Source organism: Nanorana parkeri, unplaced genomic scaffold, assembly GCF_000935625.1.
Source record: "Nanorana parkeri isolate BGI_ZX_2015 unplaced genomic scaffold, ASM93562v1 scaffold569, whole genome shotgun sequence".
In the NCBI taxonomy this organism is placed as follows: Eukaryota; Metazoa; Chordata; class Amphibia; order Anura; family Dicroglossidae; genus Nanorana; species Nanorana parkeri.
The window spans coordinates 975,011-988,014 of record NW_017306837.1 but is presented as its reverse complement, the minus strand read 5'-3'; the positions used below and the strand labels follow the sequence as shown (position 1 = coordinate 988,014).

Genomic DNA, 13,004 nt, shown 5'->3' with positions numbered 1-13,004 from the left:
TCTCCGAAATGAAGGTTTTGATTTGATGACATTTAAAAAAAATAAATAAGATAAATTTGGGAGTGACTTTGCGGTTACAATGAACTGTTTCAGTGCTGTGCTAAATAATAAAATATAATTGGATGATTTGTATTTTCCATGCCTGCCCAGTGTGGGGTGTCACTGGGATGTGTCTCATTAAGTATGCTAATGTAGCTTCACTTAAAAACTCATGTAATCTATTGTGAGGTAGCAGAACGTTTGAATAAATTATAATATGGAAGCACACAAATCTCTCTGTTCCTGGTTTCTACTAGGTCTGGTATTTCTGCCAGGACAGTAGCTTCATATTATTCTGCATTGCTGTATAATTGTATTGCTGGAATTTGTAGTCCTCTATAGTTTGTGGTATTCTGCATTGCTGTAGAATTTATTGCTGGGATTTGTAGTCCTTTATAGCCAGTGCCTTTCTGCATTGCTGTATAATGTATTGCTGGGATTTGTAGTCCTCTATAGCTGATGGTATTCTGCCTTGCTGTATAATCTATTGCTGAGATTTGTAGTCCCTCTACAGCTTGGAATCAGTGGCAGAACTAGCAGGGTTGCAGAAGTTGCAGCTGTGACTGGGCCCTAGTGCTCCATCACTGTCCTAAAATCATTAGTTTTAGAAAAGCTGTCACAGGTTGGTAAAAAAAAAAAGGTATGGTCAATTGGTATTGGCGAGTACTTGAGGGAACGTATCGGTACTTGTACCTGGTCTGGAAAAAATAGTATCGGTGCATCCCTACCTGTTTGTCTTCACTTAAATCTTCCTAAACTTGGGTTGGGTTTTTTTACCCCGACAGTGGGCTAACGCACTTTTTTCTCCTCCCTCCTTAAAGGAGAACTATGGGGTTAGGGCTTTTCCCCATAGTTCTCCAAAGGCTAACGGGAGGACACAAACTAGCGTCCTCCCGTCACCCTAAGCTCAGTATACCGCGAGCTACAGCTCACAGTATACTGAGACGCTGCAGCTGAAACGGATCCCGACAATTATGTCCGGATCCGCCCAGCTGCGTGAGTGACAGCTGGCTCTGCTTATCTAGAGGCAGAGCCAGCTGTACCCGCCCCCTCCCCCGTTCGTTCCGTCAGTCAGCGCTGGAGGATCGGAGCGGATGGAATCCAGTTCCTCCCGTCACGGCTCTCTGCCATGACAGGATCGAGAAGTGAGCGAACGCCTGTATGTGTTCGCTCACTTCCCGATCTACTGAGCAGACCTGTGACAGTTTCATTGTCACAGGTCGGCTAGAACTATGAGGATGAGTGAAAAGCACTCAACTCATAGTACTCCTTTAAGGGTGCAGATAAGTCACTTGCCTTAAAACGTTGCTAATGTACCCTTTTCCTCCTCCTCAAGGGAGCAGAGCAGACACTTGCCTAAATGTCTGGATTATCATAACTAGCAGATTGGCATATCACACTACTGGTACATTAATAATGATTTATAGATGAAAAGTATGTTTTGTAATGATTAGAGCTATAACATACACACTACTTATTTCCTAACAAAACACAGACTCCAGTACTCCCACTATCCTATCATTATGGTTTGCTTATATCAACACTTTCTCCTTGCTTACATAAGCTCTCTGCTCCTGTAATAACTAGAAATAAATTATCATGAATGGCAAGAAGGCAGCCCCTGCCCATTCTTGATAATTCCAGACGGCCAAGTGCAAAAAGCAGTATATACATCAGGGGTATCCCTGAGGGCTTGTTCACATCGAATGTGGCACGTTCTAGAGCGGTAGCTGCTGGAATGCACAGCAATCCCTCACAAAACTTCCCCCTGCGTTCTGGGGCGGGGGAAGGCGTGGCAGTGCATTGAATTCAACAGCACCACTTCCACGCTCCCCCGCCCGCATTGCGATCAGACGCGTGGCAAAACTTTGCCTGCGTTCCGTTCCACTGCAAACACAAAAAAATAGAGCAAGCAGCATTCTTTGTGTTTGCAGTGGAACCTCGTTCATGGCCTGCATACATGCGCTTACTATACATTAATAGTGCAGACACGCTAAATGGTAGATCCAGTTATCTTTGAATTCTTGCATCAAGAAAATGATTATCCCCAAAATGTACTACTTCACCTACTAACGTTGGTATACTGATATTTGACTCCTCATTCAGGATGCAAGTATATACCATCCCCAGTGTACAATTTTTAGAAATGTTAGAAATTTTTAGAAATGTTTTATATTAAGGGAGGAAAGGAAGAAACATAAATGAGGCACGCTCACAATACATTTTTAATTAAAATAATAAAATGGAGGATTACGCTTTTCTAGAATAACCACAGTCAACATCTAAAAGTTCAAGGCAATGACAACTGTATACTCTGATTTAAACCCCATTTAATTCTGCCTTCCATGCATCATATACCAGCAACATTTTACAGTGTGCAGTATCAGCCGTAGGAAGGAAGGTTGTTTTCCTTGTATCAGATTGCCTAACAAGAACCCACAGGTGAGATTACATGTTTTAATCCTGCAATCACACTTTGATAAACAGTACAGTATGATATAAATCTTTCAATTACTGCTCATGTAATGCTTAAACTGCAATGGACAAAACACACAGTCATCACTGGTGGAATAAAGTTACATGCAATTAGAAAAGATCTCAATCAAGTGCTTTAGAGGCCACTTGCTTACTACAGTCCCTCAATATATTACCAGGTCATACACACCTCCATCCTGTATGGTTATAGAGTACACCGTGGCGTCCGACTGCAAACGTAAAAGGTCCCCTTTTTTAATGACTACCTTCTTTGTGGTGTCATGCCCAGGATTCCAGTTACTAAGGTAGTAGTTCTGATCTGGACAGTTTTCTGTAAAAAAAACAAAATAAACAACAACAAAAAAAAGGAAGAATGAGTATTATTTTTATCCACCTTTCTTTTAACAGGTACAAGTAGGGCATCAGCAGAATTTAATGGGTTGTAACAACTGGGTCTGCAAATAATTTTCAAAATGTGAAAATATCTGTAAAATGTACATCTAATAAAGTGTATCTACAGCCCAAACTTTTTGTTTTCTTAGTTTTGGATAGATCAGGGAATGACTAGGACTCCTGTTAGGTTTTATTGTTGCCCGAGTCTCCGTTAAGCTAGCCATACATTATACAATCCGATTTTTAAAATAAAACTATGTAATATGAGGACAAACCCAAACAATCTATTGGCCAGTTATGAAATTAGACATGTCCCTACACTACATAGTTGATGGTAGATGTGAAGAAAAGTCTACAATCCAATTGTATAGTGTAATGGTCAGCCTTAGAAAGATTTCCAATTGCTTATTGTTCCAGGACAATCTGTTCTCTGCACAGGAAGTAAGGGAAACTCTGCAACATAAATCACAGACAAAAGTAAAAATGCTTTTTTCCTCAAGTTAGGTAGGGGGCATGCTAAAGCACTACAAGACACTCGTTATATCCCAACTTCAGCCATTCAGAGTTTAGATTTGAGCAATGTGATAAATTGACTCATCTTAGCCAGAAGCTATATCTATTTCTTCTTAAGTGAATCATTCTGAGATAAATATAAAGATCAGAGGTTTCACCAAATAAAGGAAACATCGTGGATCTTCAGATAAGAATAGCAGACTGTAATATGCAAGTACACATGAAGCAGAACTATTGAATACATTTTTATTTCCTGCATTTCCCTGCTCTTTCCTCATACAATCTTCCCTATTGACTTTAGAGAGATGACATGCAACATTATCGTATAGTTATATTAATAGAAGAATACAGGAAGTGAAATGGCATTTTTGTTTCCCTCGTAGTTTTTTTGTTGAAATGCAGATTTCTCATAATAATAATGTAGGGAATCATTAGATTAGTTGGTTAGAGATAAAAAAAATCTTTGTGTAGTTGAAGTCAAAAATTGTAATTAGAAAGGACAATTTTTAAAGAATAACTTAACCCCCATGGAATTCTTTAAGATGGCATCTGGGTTCCGTTTAATATGACGGGTGGTTGCGTAATTTAAAAGAGCTGAGACGCGAGGCATGAAGTAATCAACATTGCCCTATTCCTATTTCCGGCTCTTTCACTAGCCTCTGTCACTGCAACGTGCAGGTGGTCTGTGCCTTGCACATACACGAATACAACCACTATATTTCCTTTCCCTGGGCTGTGATGAACCAATATGGCGATATGTGTGGTATGCAGGGTATCTATGGCATGCTTGCCATGCGCGCAATATCTACCGCACTTGTGTTGCTCACCACATATTGTGATGTCAGAAATATGGCGAGATCTCACCCGAGCGGTAGTGGCAGTACAGACAAGTCATGCAGGATTTCTCAACCATATTTCTGACATACCAATATGGCAGTGGTATTCAGTGCAAGCATGGTAGCAACCTAGGGGATCAACACTACCACCCATGCATGGTATACCACCATCATATCGTTTCACCACAGTGCATGTGCAGAAGTGGGGACCACGCACACGCAGTTGTAGAACGAGCAATACATACACATGCTGCACAGCCAGAAGCTGGGCTCAGACAGAATAATGCCAGTAGCATCACACAACAGTGGAATGCTACTGTAGCAAAAACTAGCCAGCTACAGTAACCTCAAATAGGCGCAATCGTCCAGGAGTTGGCACTCTTTCATTTATTGCAGGTATATAGTGCTGTCAATTTATGCAGCGCTTTACATAATGTGCACAGTCACATCAGTCCCTGCCCTCAAGAAGTTTAAAATCTAAGGTTCCTATTTCACATACATACCGGGCCAACTAACCTTCCAGCATGTCTTTGGAGTGTGGGAGGAAACCAGGATACCCGGAGGAAACCTACCCAAGCACAGGGAGAACATGCAAACTCCTTGCAGTTTGTGTCCTGACCGGCATTTGAACCAGGGACCCCCATGTTTCAAGGCAGTAAACAACTTTACTCCCACACACAGCAGGGAGAGTGGTAAAAGCAGAGGAGGTTGTTGGCAGAGATGGGGTATAGTTGGGGGAGGTTGACTTTCCAAAGTCCAGGCTGTCCCCCCCAAGTTTAGTAAGAATTGTTTGCATGTATGCACCTTTCTCGCCACGCTGCCACCATCCCACCCCACTCTATCAGCACTCACCATCCTCTCATTCAACACTCTGACAACCTTCCCCCTGCTTTCACCACTCTGTCAGTTCCCCACCCTCACTGCTCTGTTAGCAACCCCCTCAACACTCTGCCAGTCATTCACTTTCAGCACACCCCACAGCAACTGTATGCTGACTCTCGATCCTCACCACTGAGCTTGATCCCCAACAGTATATAAATGGATAAAATGTAAACTTACCATCAGGGGCATACTTTGAGGATATTCCTAGAACAATGGCGAGTATGATAAAAAATGACAGGCTGGAAATAGCAAAGCATATTAAAGTGTTTTTATGTCTTCTCCTGCGGATGATCTTTGCGTGATTGTTCTGTTCATCTCCATTGAACCCAAATGTTGCATGTGCTTCTTGCCCTGCAGAATTAAATTTGGCTGATGCTTGAGTCTTTGGAAGAGGTGGGGGGCGTAATGGAACAATTCTGCCAGGCACGTAACCTGGAGAGCGAATATTGGTGCCATTCTGAGGCTGGAGGAACAGTCGGGAGCCCCCTCTGTAGTCACCTGAATGCATGGTTATGTGATGTCAAATCTGCCTGGAAAAAAGAAAGCATACAAAAATTTACAGGGGGATCATAGAAAGGTACAGAATTAAAATAGATACACATCCGAAAAATCTGACATAACGCTCAGCTTTGTAAACTGTATTCATTACTCATTTTGCCACTACAGGTTTAAGCGATATCCATATGCCCTAAAAATCAGGGCTGGACAAATCCCAGGGGCCAGGTAACCAATGCTCCTTGAAAATTACACTTGGCAACTAACTTTAGAAGTTGTCTCTAGTAGTTGTCAATGGAGCTGGCTCCTAAAAAACCAAGCTGGCTCCTGGAATGGACAGACTGGCTACTAGATTCCATATTAATTTGTCCACCCCTGCACTAAGGAAAACACTGAGATTTTTATATAGAGGTTTCTATTCAGGCGTCAATCATAAACCTGTTATGAGTTTTCATATGGTACCCACATGACAACTAGCAAACTCTCCACCTGATGCACACAGGATACTTTAAGCACAGGAGCAAGTACAAAGCTTCCAACATGCAAAGATCTGATAGTTGTAGCCATATGATCAGACCCTCAAAATGATTCTCCATTAAAGCAAGATGTGCCACCATTCTTCAATGCATGTTGAACAAATTACCCCCTGCTGTCTCATGAGAACGATTTTTTTTAATTCATCTCCTTAAAACAGGATATCAGAAAAACAATTATTATTATTATTATTATTATACAGGATTTATATAGCGCCAATAGTTTGCACAGCGCTTTACAATATAAGGATTCTGAGCTACCTGCTCAATGGCAATGCCAATTCCAGTCTTCTTACCAATTAACCTATGACCTACTGAGCACTAAGAGTACTACAAATTGCTTTTATTTACTGACCCGACCATCTGAGCTGGACAGTTCCCTCCCATACACCTGGCAGCAGCAGATGTTAAACTGAGTGATTTGACATACAAGGAAAAGTAGCAGTTGACAAGAGACAAGCTTTGGCAGGGTCTGCAGCTTTGAACTGGGAACATTGCACAAACATGACATTCCAATTGCTACAATGAATGCTGTTTACAAGGCAACCGTGACTGCAAGTGGGACAGGTATAACAACAATCAGCAAGTAGGAGGGCAGAAATACAGATGTCATTGATACTGAATGTTCTCTTCATGATGCAAAACATCTATCCACATACCAGACTGTTAATTCTGTGGAAAATTACTACATTTAAAAAAAGTTAAACTGTCATCATTAGAAAAACATAGACACTTCCAGCTACGTGGTTCTACTTGGCTGCCAAATGCTATCTACCTGGCTCTCTTGCTTACCAGGTTCTGGCCAAGGAAATATGTAGACAAGGGCTCTCTGACTTTCTTTCTTGGCATAGTGGTCCTAGTTCCGTGATTCGAAGTAATAAAGCTTGTTGATCAGAATAACATTCAGGCATTTGGAATTTCCAAAAGGTAAGTCATTTCTCATCCTTAGTTGTGTCTATCTTCTGTAGATCTCATGTTGCCTCTTTGTAGCCACTTCTGCTCTACATACACTCTAGTAATGGTTGCATGGCATTTCTCAGAGTGGGTTCCCTGACAGTGACAATAATGGACTATGCCTGTGCAAAGTGTGTCACCATCCAAAGCCTGTGTGACAGGGCAACATCACAGAAGCACAATTGGAAGAGAAACCTAGAGCATTGTCCCCCTATAAAAGGAAATGCCTCAACAAAGGACCTTCATGGAAGCATCAGGTAATTTTTTAATGAACGTTTCAGATTTAAAAATAATGAAAATCACTTTTGAAATTACATTATCATCTTAAAGCTTATATAAGATTTTAGAAAATGGGGTTGCATATACTTTAGACACAAATAAGGGGCACGACTGCTGCACCAGAAAACAATTCTAGATATTGGGGAACCCAACTATGACGTAACTGGACTAAAATGGCTGCACTTCTGACTTTTGCTTTGAAAAATCAAGAAGGGTGTGGAGCTCAGTTATTATCCATAACAGGAACTATAATGCTTAGCAATATGGGATCATAGATGGCATTCACTTATAAACTAGCAAAATATCCATTCTGTATTCTGTACAAATAAATACAGTCTGCAGAAGTACTTTCCAACTGTGAACAGAAAGGTCCTGCTTTTCTTTTTTGAGAAAATAGTTAGAAGAAAGCAATAACTCACTTCCCAAATGTAGGTCATTGGAGGAGTCCCTCTGGACAGCCGGTTAGACATCTCTGCACAAAACACTTTCGTTAACCACATCCAGTACTTGAAAACGATAAGATTTCAGGTCTTTCCAGCTGCAGAAAACTGATGTCTCATATACATACACTATGAACATCTGGGTATGGGGCTGCCCGAGGCATACTACCACTCAGGCCTGCTGGTAAGTGAAGCCAGATGGACAACCTCTCAGAAAAGGAGTGGTACATTCTTGTTAACACTGCTATAAACATATCAGTTAACAAGAAACATACTTGCGCTCTACCATCCCAAAACTTGGTTTTATTATTTTTTTTAAATCTACACTAGGTATACATATTAACACATGTACTGCTACAATATGAAATTAGCACCATCATCACATTCCAAGGAATGAAGGCAAACTTTCTTCTCTTGCCCGTAGTGAGAAGTCATTCTTATTTATCAATTGGGGGGAAAACAACTGGAAGGAGTTATCTGCTGTGTTTCCCTTCAGAGGAAATGCTGCAGAGGAAGACGACCTAGATGACCATAAGATAAATGTACATGGAAACGACAAATAGCAGAAATAAATCTTTTGCAATCTGACATGTTCAGTGTGAACTTTCATGTTTGTAGAAATATCTTTTAGGTTTTGCTGGAGTTGGCTTTTAGGAAAAATGACTGATGAACCTGGCCTGCACAGTTACCAGGGTTAAAGGGTAGCTCCAGCCACAGAGATTTATTTAAAGTCCTAAGGCAAAGGAAAAGTGTAAAATGTTTGCAGCACCTCTGTTTACTCTATAATCCATTTTTCAGTACTGTAGGTATGAGAGGTACAGCTGCAACAGTGAAGCCATCATGTCATTAACCAACCCTTTCCTCTTCCCCTGTCCATCCACAGAATGCCTTGTGTTCTATTCACACAATACAAAGCGTTCTGTAAATTTACAAGAGGAGATCCTGTCATTTATCAGCAGCCTCCTCACCCCTTGTCCAGTCACTGAACGCCTTGTGTTCTATTCACACAATACAAAGCATTCTGTAAATATACAAGGGGAGATCCTGTCATTTATCAGCAGCCTCTTCACCCCTTGTCCAGTCACTGAACGCCTTGTGTTCTATTCCCACAATACAAAGCGTTCTGTAAATATACAAGGGAAGATCCTGCCATTTATCAGCAGCCTCCTCACCCCTTGTCCAGTCACTGAACGTCTTCTGTTCCATTCACATAATACAAAGCATTCTGTAATCGACAAGGAGAGATCTGCCATTTATTCACCTTTCCTCTTCCCTTGTCCAGTCACTGAATGCCTTGTGTTCTATTCACAGAATAAAAAGTGTTCTGTAAATATACAAGGGGAGATTCTGTCATTTATCCACTTATCCTCTCTCCTTGTCCAGTCACTGAACGTCTTGTGTTCCATTCACATAATACAAAGCATTCTGTAATCGACAAGGGGAGATCCTGTCATTTATCCACCTCTCCTCTCTCCTTGTCCAGTCACTGAACACCTTGTGTTCTATTCGCACAATAAAAAGCATTCTGTTAACGGACAAAGGGAGTTTGTCATTTATCAGCCCCCTCTTTCCCACTGGTCCATTTATCCGTGGATGGACAAGAGGAGAGGAAAGGGTCCGTAAACGTCAGGGATGCTTCACTTTTGCGGCTGCAGCTCTCATACTCGCAGCACTGGACACTTGCTGTCAACAGTAGTACTCGACAAATTAATGACTGGATTATCAAGTAGACAGAGGCACTGTAAACATTTTACATCCCATTACACGAGGTAACTTTTTTTGCCTTAGGAATTTAAAATTAATATCTGTGGCCCCAACAATGAACGTCTCTTATTTGCTCCCTTTTGTCTGTTAAAAAATACTATTGAAAATGGTTTGTTACATCCGTTTTAAAAAGGCAAAATATTACTGTTGACCCTGACAGATATATGGTGCTATCCTATTCACTCTGCAGTATTGTCAGCCCTGCCCAGTTCATACCTGTGAACTACAGAACACCTGCCCTATTTGTTACGAACATAAGGAGAAGAGGTATTCTGTAGTTCTAACACTTTCAGGCTTACGACGACCACATAGATACAGTAGAGTGAGTGTTCTCACTCTAAGACAAAAAGTACGTAATTGGCAGGATAACCAGCTAAAAACAAAGAGATAAAAAGCATGAAAAAGAAAACAAACAAATGCAGCTATCACTTCTAAGGACTGGTAAGCCACATTATATCACATTTTGGGATTGTTTCTTTTGTTAGGATGTACTTTAAGTAATGTCTACCTTTGTATCAGATTTACAACTTACATTTTACATTTGACTTTACAACTTATTTTACTTTAGATCTGGAGTAATTCATTTCCACAACTAGATTGTAAAAAGGAATCATTTTTCTTTCTCACTCAATTGGAAAAAAAAACAAAAAGTGGTATATGGTCAATGGTGTTATGAAGGGGAGTAAATTGCGTCATCAAGCAAATAAATGAACGTTAAAATAGAAAAAAAAAAAGATAAAAAATAAATAAATCATAACAACCAGGAATACTAGATCTTTATTTTTAAAAGGTCATCCTGGTCCTTATTTATGCTTACACAGCCCATCTTGGCTTCCTTGTGTTGCGTTCGGTAATTCCAACACACTGTGGTTTAAAAACCCTGAACATTTCATAATATATTTACTGTTTTTATTACAGCTACATATCCTAAAAACATCCTAGTTCTGTACTTGGTGATTTCGTCAGTGTACATCCTGTATGACACACAGCTCATAGTCTGATAACAAACACTTCAATAGAGAAGTAGATTTCTACAAAAAAATAAATACAACAGCAACAAATTTCATGACCAAACCAAAGCAAAATAAAATCAGCATAAAAAGGTGAGGAAAGACAAAGTACTGAAGATAGACAGTTAACTAACATTTTGAGAATAAGGTCAGCAATGACAGACTCGTTAATTTCTCAGGACATGTTTCTTTTACCAAAAACAGTGGACCACAATGTGGACCAGGCAACTCACTTTTTCAGGAGGAGAATTCAGAACTGGTAACCCACATTAGAAACCTAATGCAGGTATACCTGATCTGTGCATACCCCAGATGGCACCTTCTACCAATCATGAACCAACCTCAAAAGTAAGAAATCCAGGAGAGAAATATGAAATCTACCATTACCATTGCTCTAGTGCTGCCCCCCTTTCTCTCAGCTTTACTATGGAGCCAGTCTGTGACCTGCAATGGTAATGCAGCCTGTAAAGTTGGGAAAACTCTCATCTCCTATCCTGCATGTTTGTTCCAGGTCCGCGAATCATAAGATGGTGATGCTAAGATCAGGATAACAGTCCTAGAACCTGAACCTTTAAAAACATGCCAGCATGTTCTAATAAGGACCGTAGCTCATTGTGGGGAAGCAGTGGTGTCTCTACAGAGGTCAAATACACCCCCAGCTGAGTAAGACCTATAGATCTGCAATCAGTAAAGCTTGTGCTCATTAAAGATTGGAGAGCTATAGAGTCAGCAGGGGCACGTCAGACAGAGAGGTACAGAGGGCAAGGGTCCCATTCTGCACCATGCTGGCAGGGGACAGGCCTTTCTGCTCAGGCTGTGGCTGCTTTAAAAGAAAAACAATTGTAAGACTTTGAACACCTTATGTGCAGCTGCACAGGAGATTTCAAGCAGAGTTAGCGAAAAGCAGCAGTCATCCATTGCCTTCAGAAAGAACCATGTTTCAGGTGTCATCTACGGAATTATCTGCCACACTGTAGAATGTGAACAGGCGTGCACACGATTTTAATGTATAAAAAAGCTGAAAAAAATCTATTAACTAAACCAATAAACTCCTTTCATATTTTCTAAACAGTCTGGTACACCTTCCTAAATATCTCTGCTCAACTATTTAGGCCTCATTCACACTGCCATACAATACGCTGCTTATAGATGTGCGCAGCATATTTTTTCCATATGCAGCATATGCACATAAATAGCTCCATACACATAGCTGCGTATGGAGCCGTATATTTGCACTGCGTCAAGATGTGCAAAAAAAATGGACCCGAGATGCGTCCAGGCTCCATATTTCTGCATATTTTACGCGTGTGTGCGCGCGTATATGCATGTACAGTACATTAAATGTTCTCTTCAGAATGATGCATTCTGGGATTGATTAAAGTGAATGCATACGCGCATATATGTGTATACATACGTGCATATATGCAATATACAATTTTGCTCTAGCGTTGTGTGTGCATGAGGCCTTACGCATATTTAGTAAATTCAACAGACCAACAAGCAATCCGAATGGCTGCGTGTAAGCAAATTCTCTGGTTTGTTTTGCAACATTCCAAAGCAATAAAAGCTGTGCTTGCTTCTTTAGAGCCAAGTCCCCCCACCACAACCACCATCAAAACACTTACTCAGCTATGGTCAAGGGACGAAACAGCAGAATTAGACAGTTGTTTGACAGTTGCAAGTTTAAAAAGATCATAACAAGTCATTTTCTTCTCCATGAAAAGGTTGTAGGATTATAATACATACAAGTTTGCAACAGAGTTTAATAACATGCACCTTACTCATAAAACTGGCATAAATCACATCAAGTGCAGCTAGAAATGCATTAGCGCCAGCCACTGACAATCATTTTTCTTTTAGCCTATGAAGGTTCAAATTTCAATTTACACTAACAAAACAGATTATACAATATAGTTCAGGTTCTACTGAAGCCATTTCACACATGTTTTACAGAAGTGGGGGAAGGGGTCTGAATTTACTGAACGAATGACCAGCTGTTAACAGAAAACTGACACTTGTTTTGACCTTGTTGGGTTTCAGTTGTTACTTTGGTTTCTGTCTGCAGCCTTTGAAGATTTTAAAGCTGAATTTTGGGTGCAAGGACCATCATTTAAGTATATTCCTTAAAAGCCACAAAGGATATTAATGCTTTGCAATACTAGTTCCCTTGTAAAAGTAGTTGTGACATTGTGCACAGTTGTAGAAAACACCCAACAGGTCCACGTACTACAGGCTGCCTACAGAAAATGACAGGTGCGGGGCAGATACAAGACCAGTCACCCTGCATAAGGAGAGGGAGCAGCAATGACTGGTCTTTATTACAGGAAGCTCCTCCACAGAGACAAATCTTTATACTGGATTACTGCACAGGTCTGGAAGAAATAGACAAAG

General features: G+C 40.6%; 1 protein-coding gene across 2 annotated transcripts in view; it reads right to left on the bottom strand.

Moving 5' to 3' along the window:
• Positions 1–13,004, bottom strand: part of TMEM2 (transmembrane protein 2) — an 88,552-nt gene that overhangs the window by 49,056 nt on the left and 26,492 nt on the right. Inside the window, exons 3-4 of one of the 2 annotated variants that reach the window (XM_018562273.1) lie at positions 5,316–5,668; positions 2,705–2,845 (exon numbers count right to left, since the gene is read on the bottom strand). In XM_018562273.1, coding sequence (XP_018417775.1) covers positions 2,705–2,845; positions 5,316–5,646 — 472 coding nt within the window. In that variant the 5' untranslated portion in view covers positions 5,647–5,668. The remainder of the gene's footprint in view (positions 1–2,704; positions 2,846–5,315; positions 5,669–13,004) is intronic. The other variant, XM_018562275.1, reaches the window with a different exon arrangement.